The sequence below is a fragment of the Zonotrichia albicollis genome, chromosome 1 (assembly GCF_047830755.1).
Source record: "Zonotrichia albicollis isolate bZonAlb1 chromosome 1, bZonAlb1.hap1, whole genome shotgun sequence".
Taxonomy (NCBI): Eukaryota; Metazoa; Chordata; class Aves; order Passeriformes; family Passerellidae; genus Zonotrichia; species Zonotrichia albicollis.
The window spans coordinates 94,857,688-94,882,895 of NC_133819.1; the positions used below are offsets into that span (position 1 = coordinate 94,857,688).

Consider the following 25,208-nt stretch of genomic DNA (forward strand, 5'->3'; position numbering starts at 1 on the left):
TTTATGGAAATCCTATTAATTGAATCTTAGTTGCATCTTGCATCTTAAGACTGTCACCCACGACAAACACTGAAAATGTACAGACTGTAAGATGTTAAGATTAGCAAAGATCAGTGGCAGAGGTGTTCTTGCAAATGTGGACCATATGTTTTGAAAAGTACTGGTCAGAAATAATGGCATTACTAGTATCTTACTGTATTGGTACACAAGTATTTTTACTTCCAAGGTTTAAGTTCCTGCAGATTAATATGAAACACCCTACAAAAACGTCACCTGAAAGTTCTTCACTTTCATAGTTGCCTTAAGTTACAAAGAAATAATGCTAAGACTTTCTAAAATATTTATTAACCACCATACCTGCTAATAGTATTGAAAATTTCTCAGCTTTAAGTGCCTCTTCTTTGAAAGATCTGTAAGACATAATGCAAAACGTCCACATGAAGCTTGAGCTAAGTTTCATAGGGTTTGGAACATTTAAGTTTCTGGATTTTAGAATTTGTTTAGTAAGTGCCATCCTTTGTTCTTAATTTGTCATTTTGGACATCATCTCACCACAGTGAGAGTAGGGCCATAGTTACCTTGGTTAGCAAACAAATGACAGTTCTTGCATTAGGTATTTTGGTTTTCTTCAGTCTGGTTTCTCTTGAAAAAAGCCTCAAGATGTTGGTTTGAATGGCTGTTTACACTGCTTTTCAAGTGTCAGCAATCATACAGATTTTAACTTTAATTCTCTGTATTACAGGAAACAACCAGTTTTGTTTAATTCCTTTTTTAGTTCTGTACAGGGTTTGTAAGACAGGCTGCTCATTTCTTCCTTATGACAAACCATACCATGCTTCCTTAGGAGACCACAGGATTAGAGGAAACAAAAAATTGGAAAACTAATTTTGTTAAATGTGGTCTATACTACCCAGCTAGCAAACCTTATTCTTTTGCTGTACTATCAAAGTGAGTTGAGAACCATCTGCATTGTCTTAGTAGTGGGGAAAAAAGATAAGGGATCAACAGGTTTCAGAGCTGAGAATGTGGGGGGGATATGTGAGTTTGTTCTTGTATCATTTGGCATCTTTGAAGATTTTCCCCTTAAACAGGACAGCTTTTGAGGGAAGAGTTTAAATTCTTGTTCCACTCTTTGTCAATGGAACTTGCAGTTCAATCTCAAAATATTCTTCCATTAAGTTACTGTAGCAAAATGCCCTTCAGAAGTGAATGGAAGTAGTTCATAACATCTAGCTTTTAGTTTCAAGCCCTCTTTATATAAGCCTAATGGCTTTTTTTTGGTAGTCTTTTTTCAAAATGTAGGGCTTAGATATCATGGTTTGTGATGGTGTGCACCTCAGTTTTGGAGCTGTTTGTAAATACAGAAAGGCTCTCTAACAAGAATTTTAGTTACTGCCTTTTGTCAGTTGCTTGTGTGGCTCCCTTGGTCTTACTGATACCAAGAATTGAAATACACTCAATATTGCACCTGAGTATGGGAGTTTTAACTGGGCTGTGGCTTAAGGATTTGTCATGAGACCTTGGTAAGTGCCAGGGGGGCAGGGATAAAACAAGTAAACAGAAGAGCATTAAATATTAAATGCATCTCAGTGAATTGTCTGGTGAAGGGAAGCTTGTGTTAGGTGCTTCCTGGGTGATGAGAAGCTTCTTAAATGTTATAGTCTGTACGTGACTATGAAGCTTCTCTTCACTTGTCAAGATTCTTCAGCTGTGCAAGAGTTACCAAAATAAGGTAAGATGGAGAACTCGTACAGATCTGCTGTACAAGTACTGCCAAAATGCAACAGGCCTGTAGTTAGTTGGCAGTTGATGCCCTTTGTCATGTGTGTCTCAAAGTTCAAATTCCCTCTCAAAAGCTATATTATAGCTTTAGTGTTATTTTATAAACATGAAAGTTTATGTTCAGTGTTAATATCAGGTAGTAGAAACACTGGGGTTAGTCAGTGCTTCTCTTAAAAAAAGGAAAAAATTGGTTACTAATCTCTGAGCATTGAAAGTTTTAGATGAAAGGTACTGATCTCTCATTGCAATTTCATTTTTTTCATTGCAAAATGTTAAGTCTGTTAGAAGAACAGCAGGTGGAAAGATGAAAATTGGAACTTGTAAAATGACCTAGACTTTAAAAAAACTGACATTTCTGAAAGACCTATTTAATTGTACTTTGAAAATACAAACCTGAGGATCAGCCTGCACTACAGTAAGTGGCTGTGATCCTTGGGAATGACCACATCTTTCCCTTGACACATAAGGTGCAATGGATTAGTTTTGAAATTACTTTAAAACATCACACAAATGCTATCAACGCTTGGTCCTTGCACATACTTGCAGCCTGTGAGCTCTGCAGGCATCTGGAGAACTCCGCTTTTTCTTGCACTTGTCTGCTGAGTCATTTAGGTTACATGCAGTTACTGAACAGCAGCTTATGTTGAATCAGGATCTGGGGGGTTGAACAGTGAGGAGAGTCACTGAAGGGTTTCTTGCCTCTTAATAGTGAGATTAGTCTAATGGACTGTTGGAGGCTTCATTTAATATTGCATTAACGTTACTGCCATTGAGCATGATAGCTGAAGTCAAGAATGGGTAGAGAGCATTTACATTCGCTAAGCAGACAGGCATGCCATGTGAGTTTACCTAATTGCTATTTACTTTTATTAGCCTGGAAAATCATCTCAGATTTTTCATTTTGCATTTATTGCGGCAGTAAATTCACAAGCCTGCAGACTCTGGAACAGCTTTCTGGAGTGAAGCAATGAGACAAAACATTATTAAACCCTTCAGATCTGCAGCAGTAGGTGCTGCTTTCTGCTTTGCACTGCAGCTGGCAGGGAGCTCACCAGGCTCCCTGGGCAGTGCAGATGCTGCAGAAGGAGGGCTGTGTCAGCTCTACAGGTTAACTGAAGCTAAGTGTAATTTCTCTTCTGCTTGGGTGACTGAAATGCTTTTTAGGGCTGAAGATATCCATGGCCTACTTCTGCTTGGAAAGGATTTACATATGGAAAGGTCCCTTAATTTAAGCACAATTACTGTATGCTAGAGCACCCACTGAAAAAATTGCTGTTCTGGACTCTGAAAATCCATTCAAGCAACTACTGCTTTTAAGCAAAAGAAATCGAAGATCCAGAATTTTACTAGAGTTACAAGCCCCAGATACTGTCTTAGTAAACAAAAATAGGGGTATTTTTTTGTTTATTTCATTTATTTTTGGTGTTTTTCCTGAAGAATAGCAAATGTGTCTTGTTTGATGAAAGGTGGCAGGTAATTTATTCTCTTTAAAGCTAGAACTGTATAACTGTATGCTGCTGTGTCCCACAGCCATGGCAGCTTGGGATCCTGGTCTGGTGCTAGCAGTGGTTCAGTGAATGCATTGCAGAATCATGAAGGTGATAACTCTCATCATGTTGGCCCTGAACTCAAGTAGCAAAATAGGCATCTAAGTGGGTTTTTTTTATTCCTGGAGACAATGAGGTAAGAAGAGGTTCGCGGAGTTCTGCCTATTTTTTTTTTTTTTTTTTGCAGATGGAAATTCTAAAATTATGAATGATATAATGCAGTAGGAAATTGTTCCATATGCCCTGGCAGTGGCTCAGAGCCAGTCAATGAAGCTGAAAAGATTTGAACTGCTGTTCAGAACAGTTACTTAACAGCCTAATTCACCTGACATCCCTGCCCTATCCCTATTAGGTGGTGATTTGTGAATTGTAAACCAGCAGCTCAGCCGTGAGAATCCTGTGATGGGTGGCTTGACCTAAAAGACTTAGAAGGAATTCTGATAGTTCAACATTTGTTTCAGCAGTGACACCCTTCCTTATCTTCTCCCTAGTTTATCACTGACATCTTCTCAAGAGCTGGAATCCTTAATGACTAAACCCCTTCTCACTGCATCTTAATCTGTGATCTTGTATCTGCCCTGATCAGCATCTGGACCCCTGGTTTCAGATGCCAGTGGGAACAAGTCCATTCTGATCCCTTATTTTCTCAAGGCATCTGTAAAGCACAGCTGTACATGGTGCAAGCCCGTGGGTGTCAGTCTGAAAACTTGTGCAATAGCAGGGATGTGAAACCAGCATGAAACACTTGGCTGGACAGGGTACTGTATGAAGTGGGAAGCTGAAGTTACTTTCCTGAGAGAGACAACTGTTCCTCAACATTTCATACCACTGAAATGTGGCATGAAATGGCCACTTCCGTGGCCTCTGTAAGAACAGACATCTAGACATAAGTATAATTAGAATGTTTGGTATATTTAAAAGAAAAACCCCAAAATACAACAAACTGCAATATGGGAGGGCTGGTCTCATTTTTAGCTGTTAAGAAGGAACTTATAGTTGTCTATCAGTTACTGGATATGTAATCTGGTATACTACTAAGACTCACATGATGAGCTCATGAAATCACAATTTGCTTGCTTGTAAGGGAATTATGCCTAAATCTGCAGTGATGGAACCAGGTCAGCTCCACAGGAGGTCTGTTTGTTCTAATGCCAGGTGGAGCTATGTACCACTTGTCCTTATTACAGTAATTTGTTTCCATTACTTTGAGATTCAGCTAAGGTAAGATACAGATTTTTCCACATGTAGGTTAGAGTGAAATCAGTAAAGAACACTTCCAAGTATTAAGTCCGATGCTTGACAGTTTACTCTCAAAGCTAGGCAAGCTCAATGGTGTCAATTCCTTCTAAGATCATCTCTGCACCTGAGTTCAGTTTTGAAATAAATTATGAGGTCAACATACTGCTGCTGGTGAAGGATAACAGACAAGGTTGTCTTAAAATAATCCATTTAATTAACTGCTTCTGAAATAACTGGCCTGCATGTTAATGATGTCCCTCTCATTAATTAGGCAGTTCTAAAATACTGTGCTGAATAGTCTATTGTAAGGGAGAAGAGAATTCACTTGTTATTTCAGGAAGGTTTATTTCTGTTTCCCTCTCAGCCTGAGACAGTCCTTGCCACGCTTGAATGGGAACAGGAGGATACTGCTGTTTTCGTGTTGAGGTTTGCCACTCTCAATTGGCCTGGACGCTTTTCAGCTGTAATTATGGAGATATGATGAATGCTAAGTGATAGAATGGGACCACTTAACTCTGATAGGTTCCTGAGGCAGCCAGCGCTGATTGAGGAAGTCGTGTTAAGTTGCAGTGGGACAGTTAAACAAGGACAGAGTGGCCCCAGAACATGCAGCTGAGAGTATTCTCAGTATTTTGTCACATATTGAATTTGGCACCTCCTTCATTCTCACCCTCTGCCTTTTATTTCAGGTAATAGTCAAAATCACTCTTGTGTTCCAGTGAGGGGAATGGGTGGGGAGTGGTTTTAACTATCTTCTTGAATTCTACTTACGTGAGTAATCCATGTAAGAAAACTGGTAAACTTAAGAATGAGAAAAAAAATAACTGGAGATGCCAGAACATGTTAATAGGAAGAAACTAGAGCAGCAATCACAAAAATCAGGAAGTGCATCCAGTTGATTTAATGGATCCTCTCTGCTCATCTGAGTAATTGCAGAGGAACTGGAGATGCTTAAGACTCCTCACAGTGCTCCAGGCTGAGGGAGCTGTGATGTGAGAATTTCGTACATTGCAGCATCTAGCTCTGATGAGCAAAGATTTAAATGAAAAAAGTTCCTGCTGTAGTAATCACCTTTGCAGAACTGTTTCAGCAAAGCATTGTGTTCCTTTAAATGGGATTCAGGGATGATTTCTGAGTATGAGTGAGTGCAAGTCCTGTGGGAAAATCAATCATGAACGTACTGCTACAGAGAGGATGCTATTATTAAAAGTTCTACTAGCCACAGGCATGTAAGCCCTGTATGTTTCTGAGGCAGCCTCAGAGAAAAAGCTTTTCTGAGAATGTATACACCATGAAAAACTGTTCTAAACTTGCAGCAAAAATACATGCTGGTAGCTTGAGCCCACTATAGATATGTTTTTAGAGAACTTCCACTGAAAGGTTAGTTATCCACTCATGTTAGTTGTTTAAAAGTTTTTCGGAAAGATTAATGACACATTGGTAAACTTGTACAAGTTTGTATTGAAAATCAGTCTGCATGAACAGGTCACCTAACTCATTGAAAATTACTTCTTTAGGTTTAGGAATGCACAGAAGAAAACCCTAACTGCTCATCACAAAAGTCAAATGACTGAAGACAATGACTCAACTTCCACAACAAAAAGGACTTATGCTTGCCCTTTACTAGCGTAGATCAGCTTTTTGCTAGAGGAGAAAAACTGCATAATGAACTGCATATGTGGCATTGCTGTTCTTATTACAGCTAGATAATCTTGCCATGGATCATTTGTCAACAGTTTGAAGAATGCAGTTAAGCCTGTCCAGAACACTGCAAGAGACCAGGCTTCAGCTGATGAACAGCAGCTTAACTCTACCACATTTAACTCAGGTCAGATAATCTACAGCCTTAGCCTCAATGAGAGCTCACCAAAATTAGTTTTTTACATCTGTAACATGCAGCTGATGGATTTTAAACAAATATAACCACAGCCTTAGCTAGGGAGAGCTGAAAAGCCTACATGATATAACTATTTTCACGTTCCAGGATAGAGGGAGATGATGGCATATTGGTAGAATTTATGTACAAGGGTTCCACCAAACCCTCTCTCAACTACTCCATGCTGACAAGCTTTTACTTAGTGCAAAGAGGCTCCAAAACTATGAAACAATCTTTAAAAAGGTAGTTTCAGAAAGCTTTATTGAATACTTCTTAATTTATTACAGCATCAGTAAATTACATTTTGCATTACATTTTGCATGCTTTCAAACCAGTTCTGGACAATGTTACAGGAACTCTGTACTGCCACCTCAGGGAACAAGTACAGTTGGGAAGCACTTCTAGTGTTTGAGTGTGACACTGACAGACCTGAAGACAGGGTTGCTTTGGCCACAGGTAGAGAAAGCAGATCTAAAATGCTGTCATGCTGGTTAACCATATGGCTGGCCCAAAGGCTCTTCCCTTCTGCTATCTTGACCAAAAAAAGCTAGGTGCCTCCCTGTGCTGTGACACTCTGTTGTTCGTCCCAAACCCAGGCTTGTAGCAATACTGGTGGTAATTAAGAAATCTGTTCACTTATTATAGAAGTGAGACAAATTCACTTGATAGAGACTATCACAACTTTGTGCAGATGATATTACATAAGTGAGAAAATAATTCCAAATGGGATTCTGGAGTCCAACATTCTTATTTAAAATACTTTTTCATATTAATTTCCCAAGAACTTTGTATGTCTACCTTGTGCAATTAACTTTCCTGTAGCCTTATTTGTTAAATCCACAGTGGCAAATGCAAGAGTTTTTCCTTGCTTCAAAATCTGAGCTGTAATCAGTATGTCTTCTCCAATCTTAGCAGCAGAAGTGTATCTTCAAGGAAGAAAAAAAGGAACAGGTAAGCAATTGTACAGAGGATAAATCCAAGAATATTCCTGCATTTTATATTATCATGAAGGAATTAGTAGAAGTAGGTAATAAAGCAACATCTCTGTCTGCCTGTCTACTTGCAAATCCCAACTTAAAGGATTTGAGCTCCTCTAACTACTGGCAGTGGTAAGTAAGTGTAAGAGTTTTCTGAGAAAATGGAGGCTAGAAAGAAACCCATTGGCTTGGTTCTGAGGAAAAGTCTGTTTTGGAACAGAAACAATGAGGTATCCAAGACTTCAGTTAGAAGTTCAGATCCAAGTCTTGTTCCAACCACTGCTGGCTTCCTACAGCCTTTCTAAACTAGTTTGGCTGCTTCAGCTGCAAAATGTCAATGTCACAAAGGCTCCCAAAGGTCATTTCTGTATGGAACTGTAAGCATAGGTTAACTGTTCCCATACCCTGGTTAGAGGAAAGTCATGGAAATCTGGGCACCCTCAAATGTTGTTTCCATTCATTAGAAAACTCTTTGTTTTATTTACATGAGCAGGAGGGTGTGCTTTTAAAACACACTCTTCGGGGAATAGGAAGAAATTTCTGCACAAAGAATTCCCCTGGAACAAAGTAGGAGGAACATGATCCAGCCATGATCTGAGGTAAGGGAACAATATTCAAATGTCAGAGCTGCAGAGGAAAATGAAGAATTGCTGGATGTTAATCTTGTTGATATAAATTTCATCAACGAGTCCATTTTTATACACGACGCCATGTCACAAGAATGCCAGCCACGCCTAACGCTGACGTAGCACCAGCGCCACTGCTTGACAAGGGCAGCATTTCAGCCTTGTCTCATTTCCAGAAGCTACTGCTGATCCTCTTGTGGTTACCAAAAAAAAATTTCTCTGTTCTTTCCATTACTGAAATAGCTTCCTCATGACAACTTTTTAAAAAGCTCCTTCCCAAAAAGGAAAAAAGTTCTTGTAACAATATTTGATATCCAATCTCACTTGTTCAATGAATGCAGTAGTCCAAGTTAAAAAAAGATATTAATATTGCTTCATGTAGCATTGCCTAAAGGTAATTTTGGATCACCTCCAGAGACAGCACTTTCTTCAGATTTCAGCCCTTATGTAATTGGGTGAACATAACTGATAGTGTCAATAATTCAGACGTTGGCCTCTTATTATACTACTGCAGGAAAAAACCCATGACAGGAGAATTTTAGGTTTTAATTTCCAGTGAGATCCTAGTCATCACAGTGGTAGTAGCATGAAGCTTAAACAGATGCTTAATTCCCCATCTGCCTAGTGGAGAAATCAGGTGCTGGGAGAGAAAGGAGGGAACCTGATAAAGATACAGATCACTCTCCACGCACTTTTAAAGCTTTTTTTTTTTTAAGGCAGTTTTGATGAGGGGTTACTTTTCTAACATTTTTAATGCTCTGTGTTAGTTATTCTAAGTAGGATTACTTTAGTTCCAATTGGTCATAATGTCTTCATTAAAAGTCATGAAGCAAAGCTGACAAGCTACAATAGCATGATCAAAGAAAGTTTCAGAACAATTGGTTTTTTAAGATACCGTGCTTTGAATTTTCATTACAGGAAGAACTATTCTCAGTATAAAACTACCTTAAAATAACCTAGAGCAAAGGATTCTTCTTCCACTGAGAAATTCTGATTCAATCTGTAATTCACCCTCTATACACAACAGAGGTAAACTCTGCTTTTTCTCTGGTTTATGGAGTAATACTAAAAAAGGGTTTACAGAAAGCTGCTTACCCTAGAGCTTGGGTTTTGAGGAGACATTAACATACCCGCACATGCAAAAACTGAAACCAAACCAATCTCTTAGGAGTAAAACTGTTGACATATCAACATCCTTTTACATACATTCTGTGAAGGAATGGGCATTGTCTCATAAACACATGTAACAAATAAAAGCTTAAGAAGGTCCAACTCAAAATTTGAATTCAAATGTCAGTCTCCAAAAACACACATGCAACCCCTTTAATTTATCACAACAGGACTTCTGAAAGCAAAGAAAGCACCCATTTTAGTGAGTGCCACAGCAGAGAAAAGATGTACAATGGAGTCCATAGGGGAAGAAAAGTACGTTTTGGTAGCACAGTGGACGATACCTACGTGATGTTCATGTCCACACTGACCCCAGGAGCTGCTCTCTCTGTGTACAGCAACGCTGCTGTTGACACCACATCCACAAGGGTGGCTGTCAAACCTCCGTGTAATGTGCCCCCTCTGTTGGTATGCTCCTCCTCTACCTTCATTTCACAAACAACTTTTCCAGGAGTTGCAGAGTGAAGTTTCATCTGTATAACCAAAAAAGGAACAAAAAGCTAAGTGACAGTAGTACCAACACCTAATATTGCCCTCAATCAAATTGAAAGTAAATTTTTTCTGACTCTGGACTCATGAGACAAATTAAAAGACGGAAAATAGAGTAATTCAGCTGTCCCATTAGATATTCCCATAGATTTTGAGCAGAAGACTGTTGCCTTAGAAAAATCTGTACTTCTAATGCAGACAAATATTTAAACTGACAGTTTAACAGAACTTCAATAGGTGCTATGCTGTCATGAATTCCTTAGGAGGAAACTGTCTTCAGTTTGCCTTTTGCTTTAAGCCATGAGTGAAAGACCAGATTAGAGGGAACACACAACTGCTCTAAGTATCTGTGTGTACCATAGTTATGAAGGCATTTGTTAGCTCACAATATGGTCATGAGACCACCAGTAATTAATGAATCATTACATAAGAGTAACCTCAATAAAAATCAGTATTTTGAAATAAGCATTGGAAATACTAATCAGATTGCCTCTCTGACTGGAAATTCATATTCATAAGTAGAAGTATCCAAGACTGTATCACAATGTTACAGCATCATCATTTGTATACACAGTTTTATTCCAGACCACAGGTGGTAAATCCAGAATTATAGTACCATGCTTCCCCCTAAAACTAACAAAAGAAGCTGGAATTTTGACACCAAGAAGTTACTGCAACTCAATATTTGAAAATCTCTATTTAAATTTCTTCAGTCAGTAGCACTATATTCAAAATCTGAAAGCAGATGCAAAACTGGGGTAAGTTCCACATATATTTACATGTATAACTAAGACTTTGAAGTGCCTGTAGACTATTAAAAGTGAAACATGGACATATTTCTTATATTTCTTCTTACTAATTTTCAGGTTTTTTTACAAGGGCTTTTTTAAACTTGAATCTTTCCATTCTGTTACCAGCTGAGTTTAAAATATTTTTTGATCTTAAACAGTATTAAGGTTGAAATGTTTCCAGATTCATTCTTCTTTATTGATAATGTATTGTAAGAGCTGAGTTTCACCCTTTCTGATAAACCAAAATCTATCTAAATTTTGCAGACAAATGATAATAAGATCCGTGATGATGTAGTACAGTCTTCTAATGGAAAAAACTGGTATTAAACAGAGAGGAAATTACTGAGGCAACGTCCTAATACAGAAATAGCACCGGTATCAATGAAAACCTCAAGTCCTAAATCAGGCATGCTGCACTGCACCGGAGGCCTGAGCTTCTGACAGAATGTCTAAGGAGGACTTTACTGATGCTCAATACTGGGAGCAGATTGCTTCCGCTCCCATCATGGTCTGGTGCTCCACCTCACCACCGAGGTGAGGAAAGCATCTGGTCCCATTTGTCACGGCTCTGATCTGGCACTACGTGCCTGCTCTCCTTGACAAAAATAGCTCAGTACTTGAGCGCTTCCAGGACCTACTCAGCTAGAGCTGCAGGTCTGTGCTTCTCCCAGCCTGCTGTGCTTGTCCTCCCACGCGTCTGCCTGGGGAACAGCACACTGCTGCAGCTTCCAGCCTTTAAACACACTGCCATTAGAGCCTGGCTAGATACCACATCGGACTTACACCAGAAACTGTGAGGCTTGAGCTGAAAGGTTTCAGACTAAATGTGACCTCCCTGGAATAAGTAAACCTTGAGTCATTTACTTATGGTAAGAGAGATTTCAGGTATGTCCCAGAAAAGCAGCAGTTACTTTTAATTCAAACTGTATTTTTATTGGTATTATCATCAGATTCCTAGCATCCTAATTCTAGAAGGTTGCAGGAAAAATCTCAAAGAATTCCACAGGAAGACTGGAAACCTGTCTCCCAAGGCTCACTTCCAGGCAGTTACCTTTACAAGCTGAAATGCTAATATCTGCTCACCACTTATCAGGATTTAAAAGGAGCATAAAGTTATCACAGTGAAGTGGTGACTAAGAACTAAATGGACTATAAATATATAAACTATCTTCTTAAAACTTTATACATTTTAAAAAAACTTTATACTCACCAACATGTCTTGGAAAAACACGGCTGTAAGAATTACTTTGTGAACAGTTGGATTCTATTAAGTGTATCAGGTCATGGTGCTGTCAACAAAAGCACTGCTTCCATTATAACATTTGCTCCTCTATAATGCAAAGCCATTTTTGCATGGCTGATTTTCTTAGCTATATTTACTCCATCACTCCATGTCACAGTTACACAACCAAATAAAAACTAAAGTGAAAATTTAATGAGAACACTGAAACTGCTTCTAGAACAAGAACTTTCCCACACAGCAGCGATGCTACTGCATGCTACACAAGTTGCAGTGTAAATCAACAGCAACTTCAATTTTTTTTTGAGCATAATGTAGCATGACACTGCAGCAGTACCAGTCAATTACATTTCCTTGCACCAGAATGCGCAGTGAAGGTATAGTGTAAAGTCTTGTGTAGAAATTCAGAGAGCACAGGGGTGTGCGCTGTCCTTTCAGCCTGACTTCAGGCTCAGGAGATGTCATAACGAGACAGCTTTCTAATTTAAAACAGGGAAGAGTTTATTTTACAATTTCACGGTGTCTGAAGTTAGTGGCTTCGCACGTACTGCGAAGGAAAGCATGGCACCTGCTGAATGACTCCTGAAGGTTATTCAGTACAGCCACCTTCAGAGAGCGGCTGGAAGGCAGCGGGAGCGTTCAACCAGAGTTACTGAATAACAACTGAGTAATTATTCTTATTATAACAACTGTGTTTTCTATCCCGTGTTAGCAGCACGGCCACACGCCAGGCCTGGAATGCGGGGAAACACCGTCGAGCCTGCACCGGCGGGCTCCTGCCGTGCCCGCAGCCCCGCCAGGCTCGGCCCCGCGCAGCCCCCGCGGGCTGACCCCGGTCCAGCCGGTGATTCCGGGAGACGACACAAGGCCGTGCAGACGAGCTGTCCCGGCGGTGCCGCGCTCCCGGAGCCCTGCCCTCCAAGTGCCCGTACCTTGCCGAGCACCCGGTCGAAGCCCTTCGACTCCACCATGTACTTCATAGCCTCCTTCAGGCTCTCCATCGTGAGCCCCATGCTGCCGCCCGGCCGACCTCCGCCCGCCCGTCCGCGCCCCGGAACGGCAACCCCGGCGGGCGGCGCCTCTCCCCGCCTTCCGCCGCAGCCATGGAGGAGCGGGCCGAGGCGGTGCCGAGCCCGCCGCCAGCGGAGCGCAAGCAGGAGCAGGAAGATGAGGATGAGGCGCTCCACGTCGCCAAGCGGAGGAAGGTGCTGTGCTCCGAGTTCGCCTCCATCACCAGCAGCGACGAGGCCGTGGCGCGCCGCTTCTTGGCCGGCAGCGACTGGCACATGGAGGTACGGCCGGGGCCGGCGGGGCCGCGGGGCTGCCCGGCGGCGGCCCCTCGCTGCCAGCCGCCCCTGTGTTTCAGAGGGCGCTGAACGCCTACTTCGACCCGCCGGGGGACACGGAGGCAGCGGCCGGCGGGGCGGCCCCGGCCTGCGTGGACACCGGCACCTGGTAGGTGACAAGGACGGGGGATGCGGCTGGAGGAGCGGGTCGGGGAGCGGAGCCTCCCCGGGGGCAGGCAGGTTCCCCTCGGCAGGAAGGCGCTGGGGCCCCCATACCCGGGAAGAGCCATCGCGGGGCCGAGGTGTAACCTGGGGAGCAGCGCTCCCCTCCCGCCGGGCATCGCGCCTCGGCTGAGGTGCAGCGGGGCAGGTGGTTCCCGTTCCTTTTCTGCTTCCATTCTCGCCCTTTCCCGACGTTTCTCTCCCACGGAGAGGCTCTCAGGCTTTTGGACTGCCTTTTCCCTCTGTGGATCCTCCGCACCGGTGGATTGTGAACCTTTTGGAGAAGGCACAGGCATATTTTCTTCTCTTTTCCTTGTGTTGTGCAGTGATACATATGCTGATTTTACCATACATGCGTTTGTATATGAGTAAATTATGCGTATTTGTATTACAGTGGATGTATGCATATTTTTATCTCTATAAATAAAATAGGCTTGTACATGCATACATTGTTAGAAGTACCTGTGAAAGCTAAGATGTAAGATCTGTGTTTTACATACACCATCTCATAGCATACCTGGAGGAGGTATTGAGTGTATTGATTGCATGTGGAATTGAACTTTTCCAGATCCCTGCCTGCTGTGGTTTAACCCCAGATACCCACTCACTTGGACACCCTGACTTACCATCACCCTTTCAGTGGGGTGGAAAAGAGAATTGAAAAAAAAAAGATAAAACCCACAGGTTGAGGTAAAAACAGTTTTACAGCAGAAATAACATTAATGATTATAATATAAAATTAATTGTAATGAAATTTAAGATAACAGAGAGAGAGGAATGGAAGCCAAGAAAGATAAGTGATGGACAGTACAGTTGCTCACCACTCACTGACTGGTGCCCAGCCCATCTCTAAGCAGCACTTGGCTCCTCCTGGCCAATTCCCTCTGAGTTCATTCACTGAACGTGATGGTCTATGGTATGGAGTATCCCTTTTGCCAGTTCAGGTCAGCTCACCCGGTCATGTTTCTTCCCAGCTTCTTATGCACCTGGCAGATCATGGGAAACTGAAAAGCCCTTCTTTTGAGGTAGGCACTAGTTAGCAACAGCAAAAATATCAGTGTGTTGTCAACATTATTCTGACCAGGTTTGCTTGGCAGGGTTTTGGTAGTGAGGGGCTACAGGCATGGCTCCTGTGAGAAAGCTGCCAGAAGCTTCCTCTGTGTCTGACAGAGCCCAGGTCAGCTGGCTTCAAGGCAGACCCGCTGTGGAACAATGCTGTGCCCATCAGTGATGGTGGTAGTGCCTCTGGGATAACGTACTTCAAGTTAAAAAGTTGCTGCACCACAGCATCTGCAGCAGAAGAGAGAGCTGGAAACAGTCCTGCAGACACCAAGAGTCAGTGAAGAAGGAGGGGCAGGAACAGAGATTCCCCAGGCAGTGCAGAGCATGGTGAGGCAGCTGTGCTCCTGCACGCCCGTTGGAGAACCACAGAGGAACAGAGATCCACCTGCAGCCCAGGGAGGACTCCCCACTGCAGCAGGTGGGTGCCTGAAGAAGGCTGATCCCATGGGAAGCACATGCTGGAGCAGCTCCTGGCAGGACCTGTGGGCACATGGACAGAGGAGCCCATGTTGGAACAGGTTTGCTGGCAGGACTTGTGACCCCATGGGGAGCCACTTGGAAGCAGCCTGTTCCTGAAGTACATGGGGAAAGAGTGGGATTGTGGGGAAAGAGTTTAACTACTCAAATGCTTTGGATTTTGTTGGTTACCATCTGTTTAGCTCACATCAGAATGGTAAATGTTATCTTCCATCCGTAGGTGGAGAAAAAAACACTTACTTCACCTGTGTACCACAGCTCTGTACGTCAGCGACCTGTCTGTTTTATTTACTGTGCTTTTAAGTGTTGAGATACACACATGCTTTAGCAGACAAGTGAGGCAATCACAGATAGGTCAGTATTATGCATGTTAACAAACAAATTCTCTCTCTTTAGCATTGACCTCACTGCAGATGCAACTACAAGTAATGCTGGTGTCAACGGTGAAGACTCGCAGCAGAAAGAAGATGACAGCACCTTCTCACTGATCACCTGGAACATTGATGGGCTGGATCTGGGAAATGTGAAAGATCGAGCCAGAGGAATCTGTGCATACCTGGCTTTGTAAGTACAGCCTCCTTCTTGTGTTGTCAGGTGCCTGGATTCAACAGGAAAATAAAAAGGCTTCTTGATTTAAGAATTTACAAATCTTCATGTCCCAATTATCTTAATGTTAGATTGAACAGATCAATCACCCTATAAATCCAAAATAGCTGAGAGTTGTTATACTGACTGTAAAAGGTGTGAATCTGTGCAGCATCCCAGAGATTGAATGTTTTCAGATGGCTGCTTTTAAAAGTCTAATAATGAGCAATATTGTTCAAGTTGCTACCATACATCACAAACATAATTCATAATAGGATCCAGTACATGAGAATCTTCTGGAAAACATGTCCCAAAGCTACTTTTCAGCTGCTTAAGATTAATTCCTCATGTTATGTAGTATAACCCTGCAAGGTCATGGTAGAAGGAAGTAATGCATTTTATTACCATGTTGATTTCATGTTTATAACAACAATTGTTTCCTCCCTTTTAGTAAGGGTGGTGTCTATGTGCTGTTAAATACAGTGCAGATAGCTTTTTCTTTTTTAAAGAGCAGATTCTTAAAAAACCTAGGAAAATGAGGGCAAGGTGCCCCTGAAATCCCTGACTTTGTTCCATTTGGCCTCAGAGTGTTGCAGTACTACTCAGTTATTAATTGAAATTTTTCTTGCCTTGCTGATTTCAGATACAGTCCGGATGTTGTGTTTTTACAGGAGGTCATCCCACTACATCTCCCTCTTCTCCAGATGAAAGCAGGCAATTACACTATTATTCCAGGTAAGAAAATACCCTGAGGTGCTAAAGACAAAAACCAGAAAACAAAGGTTGGGTTTATTCTGTTTCTCTTGCCAAAACCTCCAACCATTTTAAAGAATATAAAGAGTAAAGTGAAAAAGGAAGCATTTGATGTTTCTGTGTTTTGGTATCAGCATGTAGCTTGATGCAAATTATGCATGTGAAAAGCTTGCTTTTCTGGCATTTTCCTTTATTTCTTTCTGCATTTTGAAAGATTGGTACCAAGGGTAATCAAAAAGTACTATAGATAAGTAATTTTTTTAGGTATTTGCATTTAAAAAATCTGGAAAATTCAGACCATTATCCTGCAACTTTTCACTAATGACTTAAAAATCAACATATTCTCACAGGTTGTGGTAAAAAGGTCTCCTTCAGAACCTTAACTGCTTTACGGCAGTTCTGCTGTGGTACAGCAGAACATGTCCTCAAACATTTCTTTGCTTGGTCCTCTGTAGGTAACATAGATGGGTATTTCACTGCTATAATGTTAAAGAAATCGAGAGTGAAGCTACTGAAACATGACATAATACCTTTTCCAACGACTACCATGAAGAGGAACCTTTTAGTTGTGCATGTGAGTGAGTCAGGATGTACTAAGCAGCTGTACTTCTGCCTTCCAAACAGAAAATCCTAGAAAAAACTGAACTGGCTTTTTCTGTATGACAGTCTCAAAGAGCAGAAAAACTTCTTCAAGCATACGAACCCGGTGGCATTTGATACTGACAAACTTAAATCTTATATGCAAGCTACTTGCCATACTTTGCTTTCAAGTCTCATAACCTCTGTAAACAAAACTAAAAGCTTGTTGTCCTTGTGTAAGCCCCTTTTCTTCAATGTAAAACTAATATTAACCAGAGCTCTAACATTCAGTTACTTGCTTTGTGATTAGATTTTGTCTTTGAGCTTCTTATCGTGATGTGGATAGAAACACTGCCTCTTTTTATCACACACAGGTGAGCATATCTGGTATTGAACTTTGCCTTATGACTTCTCACCTGGAGAGCACTAAAGATCACTCCAAGGAACGGATAAAGCAGCTGCAAATAGTGTTAAACGAAATGCAGAAGGAGTCTCAGTCCACCACTGTTATATTTGGAGGGGATACAAACCTCAGAGACAGCGAGGTAAATAGAAATAAGCAACTTTGTTATTTAGAGAAGGTATTTTGACAAAATCTTCTCAGGCTTTTCTGTTGTCTTTATGAGAAATCACCTGCTCAGGCAGATCAGGGATAGTCAACACTTATTCTTAAGATGTGGAACTGTGACTAAGTAGAATTAAGCATTGTTTTGGCTGAGATGATACATATGGAGAGCCGTTCCAAATAACTTAGTGCTTTAAGAACAATACTTGTATCTGAGCAGATGCAGGCAAATTTGATGGAAGTTTTGACTAGAAAAATATTTTCTCACTTTGAGAACCTGGTCTTTACTTGTTCAACTCTCCAGTTCTCAGAATCAGTGAAGGAAGAGGGTGCTCTGGAGAAATAGATCTTAATTTCCAGCAGTGAAGACATTCAAAATTAGAAGTAGTTTTTGGCTGCTGATACTAAAAGGGAAATTTGTGCATTATTACTAGAAGGTCAGAGTTTCACCCTTCTCTATCGAAATTCTATTGCAGTGAACTGGAATGATGTTGTTTTAGGAAACATGGTGTTGGCCCCTATACCTCAACATTTCAGAGCTGAGCATTTATTTTTGGAACATATTTTGGGTTTAGAAAGTGCTACAGGAAATGGTTGTGCTTTAGAGTATCTGGAGAAATACCATAGTTTAGAAACATCTCCAAGATCTTTGATTTTTAACAACTTATGTTTTGCAGAAAAAAATCCAATACTGCAACAACTCAGTTCTATTTTTTGAAGGTAGAATTTGTGAATTCACTGTCTTGTGGAATTTTTTCCCTCCTTCTCCCTTCAGGTTGCTAAACTTGGTAATCTGCCTGACAACATTAAGGATGCCTGGGAGTTTTTGGGCAAGCCCCAGCACTGCCGCTACACTTGGGACACGCAGTCCAACACCAACCTGAACGCAGCCTACAAGTGCAAGATGAGGTTTGACCGCATTTACTTCCGGCCTGCAGTGGAAGGGGGGCATTTCATCCCACGAAGCATGGACTTGATTGGTTTGGAAAAACTAGAATGTGGCAGGTTTCCTAGTGATCACTGGGGCATTCTGTGTAACTTTGATGTTATATTATGAAAAAGAAAAAAAATACATCTTCAGTTTTTAGGTGATTTATTCTTGTTTTTACAAAATTTTACCCTCTCAGTTTAAGGTAGGGCACATTTAAGTTTTCAACCCGTTCTTTGTTCTTGGCTTCTGCAGGAATAGCTTTGTTTCAAGCCAGGTTTCCCTTTTCCTATTGTATGCATCTTTTCTTGAATCATGTTTTATAATATTTATTTTTGAAAATATCTGCAAAACCAAACAAATTCTAGTTTTAGAATGGCAGGAAAAACCTGTAAATACAATTCACAAGCATACACAGTGATTTAAAAGACACTTTTATTTTGGCATGTATTATGATCTTATAATAAAGGCTGCTTTTTTTGCATTTTAAGATTACTTTTATTGTGCCTTCATTGTTTATTTTGTAACCATTCCCATCATCCTTTATGACCTTGTCTTTTGTAGGATGTTTTATGTTAGTCTCTGAAGTTTGTGTTGAATGTACATGCCCCTTCAGGCAAGACAGTAAAGGAGCTGAGGAAGGAATTACTAGCTTCTCATGAGAGGATTTCTTAAGTAGAAACTGAACTATTGTTGAACAGATTTAAGAACACTATACCTTCTATTTGACAAAAAAATGATATAGGCAGATGCTTGGAAGTTGTTCAGTTGGGATGGTGTACCCCTTACTTGGTGTTTATTAGCTTGGATGTGAGGTTCAGATTAAGATATGTTGTGTTTTAGTGAGCTCTTATAAACCACTGGGCAAAGCCTGAACAGCTCAAGGCCTTGCTGACTTTCTTTGCAGAAGAAACACCAGGCCTCCTACTCTAAGAACTGTGTAATCAGTCTCGTAGAACCTGTTTTATAGATGTACAAAAGGGAAAGCCTCCTAACTTTCTGATGTGAAGTTCAGTGCACAGGCATGGAGAAGAAGGAGAAATAACCCATCAGTGACATGAAGTGAATGGAGTTTGACAGCCTAAATTCTTTTTGTTGTTGTTTGTCTTTGGTCTCGAGCCCAAAACTTACAAACAACTTGTACTTTGCTGCACTACTGTGGTGGCTTGGTTCCACCTGGTAGCCAGTCTGCCACCCAGCCACTCTTTCAATCCCCTTTCCCAAAGAGGTGGGGGGAAGAAATCAAAATTTAAAAAAAAAACAAACAGGAACGCTCACGGTTTGAGATAAAGACACTTCCCAATTATCCTCATGGGCAAAACATACTTGGTTTGGGGACTTGATTTGTTGTAGAAACACATGCAAAGAAGGAAGTTCGAGGAAGTTCAACTGGAACATGAAGAACTTCTTTACTGTGCAGGTGGTTGAGCACTGGATCAGGCTGCCCAGAGATGGGGTGGAGTTTCCCTCACTGGGGATATTCAAAACTCACTCCTTACTCATGTGCTCCAGTGGACTGACTGTGCTTGAGCCAGGAGCTAAATGACTGCTGGTGTTCACTTCCAGCCTTACCCATTATTACACATTGTTACAAAATTTACAGCCAGTAAAAGTGTTTGACCACTCTTTCAGTAAAGATGTCCATCCTGGTGTCCAGTCTAAACCTCTCCTGAATAAGTTAACCAGCTCTGCCTCTTGTCACAGGAACAGGGAGGCCTAAGGTAGGTGTGGTTTTCCTTTCATTCAGCAGGAGCCCCAGGTGACTTTACTAAACAAGCAAATAAGCCTCAGGATGTTAATTCATCTGCACAGAAATCAGCTGCAGAGATCTTCTGTTCTGCTTTCACTCCTTTGAACAGCAAATTCCGTTTATTAAAGGTGAAAGAGAACAGCCTGCTTTGGCAAGGATGTCCAATCCTTGATTGCTTTCAACATATCCCATTATTTTATAGTAACTCAGCTGCAAAAACAAGGAGGGAGAAAGCACTGATACAATTTTAAACTCATGTTGAGCCCATAATCTCTTTTTTCTATTCCAAAATAAATAGTTCTATAAGAAAGGGGAAAATAGGCAAAACTGCCAGGATTTTCCAACTGCCAGGCTTTTCCTTCTGGGCTTAAAATGGGGCTGGCACAGATCATACATTATGACTCGTTCCATGACAGTGTTGTTCCTTACTAAGCCTCTGAAGAAATGTCATGGGGCTTGTTGTCAGGGCTTACACCTCCTCCCCCTCCTTGGTAGTTCCAGCTAAAGGATTTGTGGGGAAGGTCAAGGCAGTCTGACTTCTAAAAATGTTTCAGAAGGGAAAAGTACAATTAACTCATGTTTCATCATCAAGAAATACCAGATTATGTGGCCTTCTGTATTATGGCTGCTTTTGGTTATGTGGCTGCACTTTCTGAACTATTTTGGAAGACATGAAAGAGGCTGACTCCTGTTGTTCTGAAATAGGTTTTTGAATCAGGGATAAAAAAAGCATTCAGAGTAGTGTGTGGTGTATCTTGATGCCTAAACCCCATGTCCCTTTCTAGCATTGGCTGATTCGTCCTTTGATCAGCAGTCTTTCCTAACCTTTGGAATAGATAGTGAGGGGGGACATAAGAGCAAGCAAAGACACAACATTTGTATGGGCCAATTCATTTAATTATAATTATAAACAGTAGGTAAGAGGAAGACTAAATTCAGTGCAATTAGTGGTTAGTCATTCTTTTAAAATGAGGAAATTATGCATCCATCCTTTGAAAGCATTCTTGAACTACAAAAGTGGTAATACTTTATAAGAAGACATAAACACTACATGTTTCACTGACTAATGGATGTGAAGCAATACATCTTTAATTAAATGTACTTTAAACCACTTAATAAGCATCTAAATTGCTGACAATCAAGGGCAGTCAGAGTCTTTAAATTAATTTGCCTCTTAATTTAATCAGTGATGTAAAAGGTAAAATATCTGCTGAATACAGCAACTAAAACTTAAAGGGGTAGAAACAGCAAAATAAAACCAAACAAAACATTTATTGGCCTGCAATTTGTAATTTGATTTATTTTCTTGATTCAGTAGCATGATATTATGGCATCTATATAGCCCAAAGGAGTTATGCAAATGTGAAAAAGTTAATAATCAACAGTAACCTGTACTTGTGGAAACCATGTACAATTGGAGGCATAGTTTTATTAATTCTTTGATCCAGTTATCAAGAGAAGCAATTTCTTCTGAGAACCGAGCTAGTCTTAAACAGTCCTACATGAAACAAGCTTGAACTTACTAAAAGAGAAGTGATATACCTAGAATTAAATAAGGAAATGTTAAACATATAGGGAGTCAAATAATAAATAGATGTATTTAAAAAGAAAAAAAAGGGAGGGAAATAGCAGGTAAATTTTCCAGGGTTTTGTTCACTAAGATTATAATAAATGCTCATTAATGAAGATGCATAGATTTTATCTTTTTATTTCTTGGAGACAAAGTTTGTTGTGTAACATCAGCTCAGGGGAAAGAGACTTGCAGTGACTGAGAAGTCTTCAGTGTAACACTGACATTTGAGAAAGTAGGAGGCTTTAACAAGAGGCTGAAACACTGCTTAATTACAACAACTGAAATGAAAGTTACACTGTTTCTGCAGTGATAACATTTGCATGAAAGACAAAAAGGAAGGATTATACCACGCCATTAGAACCTTTTGCACTACAGTTTTTCCTGATACTGTTACTGGTGGGACAGAGGAGCTAATGAAAACCTACTCAGAAATCATTTGTTGAGGCAGAAGCTCGACCTGGACCTGGAAGTAGATACTGCATGCAAGTATAGGTGGCAAGGTTGGACAAAAATGTCCAAGAAAGGGAACTCACTTTCTTGTGGCTTTCAAAAATTCTCCCAATTATTGAAAAAACAGAAAAAAAAAGTCTGTCTTGGATGCCCTGGAGGTGATTGCAGTTCTCCTTTTCAGTGTTGGCAGACACTTCCTTGGACTGAAACAGGTCAGAATTTTTTCCATTTAGGATGGAAGGTGGGGCAAAAGCGTCTTTCTGCAAAAACTATCTCACCAAGGTTTGGTAACCAAACCTGTGCATGTTCCACACCTCCAAGCAGATGGCTGGCTTGTGAAAAGGCAGATAAGCAGGGAGAGCAGGGTTCAGGGTGCCCAGGGGGCTGCACCAGCCCCCTGCAATGGGAGAAACCTCCCAGTAATGCTGTGCCTCGAGTCAGGGCTTCCCTGCCACCAGCACCAAGTGGGTGGCAGAAGGACCATTTGATCTTGATGGAATGGGTGCTTGCCAGGTCTCCTATCTACCCCTGGATGTCTGGCAGTGAGTTACCTGTCCTGGCTGATGGCAGCTCCACAGGCCTTGTGTCTGCCCAGCTGAGTGCTCCTGATGTGGAAAGGAGCTGGAGGTGGATCAACATTGATCTGTGTTTTAAAGCTTCCATGGTCTTTAGATAGCTTACATCACACTCAGCCTATTAGTTCACCAGTGTTAAACCTATTATCTCATCAGTGTTATGAAAGGCAAGAAGTGGCTCAGCAGGAAAATACCATCTTATCCCCTGCCCTCTGCAGTAATCTGCTTTCTCGGTCTGCTCCTCAGTTTGGTAGCATTTCTGGAGTTCACAGGCAGAGAATGGGCAACAGGAGCTGCTGCTGGGGTTCCCAGTTGGGAGCTGTTTGCTCTGATGCCTTTGTGCTTGCATGGGACTGGCTGCATCCTGTTTGTTCAATGGAGAAGGAAACTCTGCTTGTGACAGAGCCAAGGGCACTGGACCAGCTGCTGCTGTGCAGAGAAAGAAAAGGGGAACATTTGCTGCTTTCATCCTTTCCCCTGCTTTCACTGAGGTGGTGGGAGGTACCTCTGGGCAGAATGAGAAGAGGGCTTATCTCCCTCAGCCTGCACTGCACCAAGGAGCCCTTTGCAAACTTGCACAGATGGTTCAGAAAGCTTTAGCTCTGAGCATCCAAGTGAGGAATTTTTCCTGCAGAAGAATCTGAAGCTATATCTGGTGCTTTTCCAGTCAGTAAAATTAGGAACTCAGGAGCATGCAAAGCATTGGAGGGCAATCATCTTCCCTCACTTCCCTCCTTGGCTCTGTACATCACCCCTGGGTGCTGACAGGAAGGCGAGAGAAAGGGGGCTGCCTTGGTAAGGACAGATAGCCAGGTTTCCTCTCTCTACACACACTTCCTTTTCAAAACCGACCAGTCTCGGTCAACATCAAAAAATATACAACGTTCTCATTGATCTTTTTTTGTGTTATTATTAGAAAAAATATTTTTACATCAAATAAGCAGAGTTCAGCCTTCCTAACTGTGGCCTAACCATGGAAATCACAGAATCTGAGGAATAGAAATTGACATAACAGAGCATGAAAATTATTTTAAATGCAGTGAGACAATTTCAGAGTTACAGTTCAGAGATTCATATTCTATATTTACAGAGCTTGCACCAAGGGAGATTTGACTATCTTCAGGAAAAGTCATACTTTATAGAATATTGGTAAGGTGGGAATCAGGGGGGAAGTAAGAAGACAAGGCAAAACAGTTGTATACTGAAGAGATGACATTTATCTTTGCCTTTTTAACTACTAATGAGAATCACCCTCATATTGCCTTAAAGCTAAATTAGTCCAGCACTGCAGAGAAGTTTGTGGTTATCCTTTCATGATGACACCATGGTGGATTGTACCATGTCCTTGTTTTGGTCTTTCATGTCAAGGCTTATCTGATGGTCCATGAGCCAGGAAAGAGCCAGGGAGAACATTTTTTACTGGAGCAAGTTTTCCATTTCATCCTAGCAGCTTTCATTTCTTCACTGGCTCCTAGTGGTAATACTAAGAAATAAATTCTATGTCTCCTCTTGGTCCCACTCCTGCAACTTCAGTATAGAATTTCCACAACTAGAGTATAAGCGATCTTGTGGTTTTGCTTTTGCTTTTGAGGAAAATCCTATTTTATTGACATCTAGGGATGCCCACAAGCAGAGGAAGGAGTCAGTTCCATGAAAACTTGGGAAATAGGTTTTGGAGCAGAGTTGGAAAAATTCCCTTCTGCAAGAAACAGATTATAACTTACCCCTGCAAGGCTGTCACATTTCTGGTGTTTAGAGAGTGGGGGAACCAGTATCTTAATATATCTTATATCTTATCTTATTTTTCAGAAGAGTATCTTTTCGTATCTTATTTTTCAGAAGAGTAACTGGTAAAGCAGCAAGGATCATCATGTATAACATGATACACGCAATGTGTTTTCCATGGACCACCTGCTCCACTGGTTTGCAGTCTGGGCGGGGGTAGAAAATTGAAACTTTCTCAACTATTAAAAGTTCCCCCATGTATGTGTGGCCATGCTGGGCACTGGACATGCTCCATATTGAAGTATTATCTGCCATTACAAAACATTCTGAGGAGAGCACGGCTGCTGAGAGAAATGTAACGTTTTTGATTAGATTGCTGGGAGGGGGAGTTTATTAGGACTGGCTGGCAAAAATCCTCTCTGTGTTAGGCTTCTGCTAATAAACTTTGCATGATTTCTGCTTGATGAGCATGAAGCAAGAAAAAAAGAGGGATTCTTTTTGTTGCAGTTATTTGCAATCTAATTTTTCAGGCCAAAAGATAGTCTGAATGATCTTAATTACAAATATACAACAGAACCAAGATGAAGCACAAGTCACAGAGGATCCAGTAACTCTGTTTTCAATGGATCAGCTTCTCACACAGTATCCTTCTGCTGAGGCTTTCAGATTGCTTGACTAGGTTGAAAACAAAATGTTCTTTCACAATGTATTTTTGGTTTGAAAGGGATTGGTAGCTTTCTTCTGTCTGCTTGAAGCCTGCTGAGCTGCATGTACTGTACTCTCTCAAAGCTTGGTTCTTTGCAACTCTGAGAACAAAATACTTCACTTGCTCCCATTGACTGACTGAAATAAAATAATCTGATGCCTGAGCAAGTCTAAATGAAATAATAATATCCTTATTAGTGAAAACCAGATTGTTGATACGATAATTGAGCAGATTT

General features: G+C 41.1%; 2 protein-coding genes across 2 annotated transcripts; one reads left to right on the top strand and one right to left on the bottom strand.

Annotated features, from left to right (window-relative positions):
- Positions 1 to 6,687: 6,687 nt before the first annotated feature.
- Positions 6,688 to 12,804, bottom strand: ACOT13 (acyl-CoA thioesterase 13). The gene is made up of 3 exons (XM_074547500.1): positions 12,670 to 12,804; positions 9,506 to 9,690; positions 6,688 to 7,370 (listed from the first exon to the last, which is right to left on the bottom strand). Exons 1-3 carry the CDS (start codon positions 12,748 to 12,750, stop codon positions 7,214 to 7,216), a joined length of 423 nt encoding a protein of 140 aa, XP_074403601.1. The 5' UTR covers positions 12,751 to 12,804; the 3' UTR covers positions 6,688 to 7,213.
- A 36-nt stretch (positions 12,805 to 12,840) lies between these two features.
- Positions 12,841 to 18,689, top strand: TDP2 (tyrosyl-DNA phosphodiesterase 2). Its single transcript, XM_074547477.1, has 7 exons — positions 12,841 to 13,029; positions 13,104 to 13,192; positions 15,181 to 15,348; positions 16,013 to 16,104; positions 16,578 to 16,696; positions 17,076 to 17,246; positions 18,042 to 18,689. The coding sequence occupies exons 1-7, from the start codon at positions 12,841 to 12,843 to the stop codon at positions 18,321 to 18,323; spliced, it is 1,110 nt and encodes a 369-aa protein (XP_074403578.1). The 3' UTR covers positions 18,324 to 18,689.
- Positions 18,690 to 25,208: the final 6,519 nt, after the last annotated feature.

Bases quoted from the DNA above. Each gene is read 5' to 3' on its own strand.
- ACOT13 (XM_074547500.1), bottom strand. From the start codon at position 12,750: ATGGGGCTCACGATGGAGAGCCTGAAGGAGGCTATGAAGTACATGGTG. The intron at 9,691-12,669 runs GTACGGGCACTT...TTGGTTATACAG, and splicing joins TCGACCGGGTGCTCGGCAAG to ATGAAACTTCACTCTGCAAC. The intron at 7,371-9,505 runs GTAGGTATCGTC...TCTTCCTTGAAG, and splicing joins AGTGTGGACATGAACATCAC to ATACACTTCTGCTGCTAAGA.
- TDP2 (XM_074547477.1), top strand. From the start codon at position 12,841: ATGGAGGAGCGGGCCGAGGCGGTGCCGAGCCCGCCGCCAGCGGAGCGC. The intron at 16,105-16,577 runs GTAAGAAAATAC...GGTCCTCTGTAG, and splicing joins CAATTACACTATTATTCCAG to GTAACATAGATGGGTATTTC. The intron at 16,697-17,075 runs GTGAGTGAGTCA...TATCACACACAG, and splicing joins GGAACCTTTTAGTTGTGCAT to GTGAGCATATCTGGTATTGA.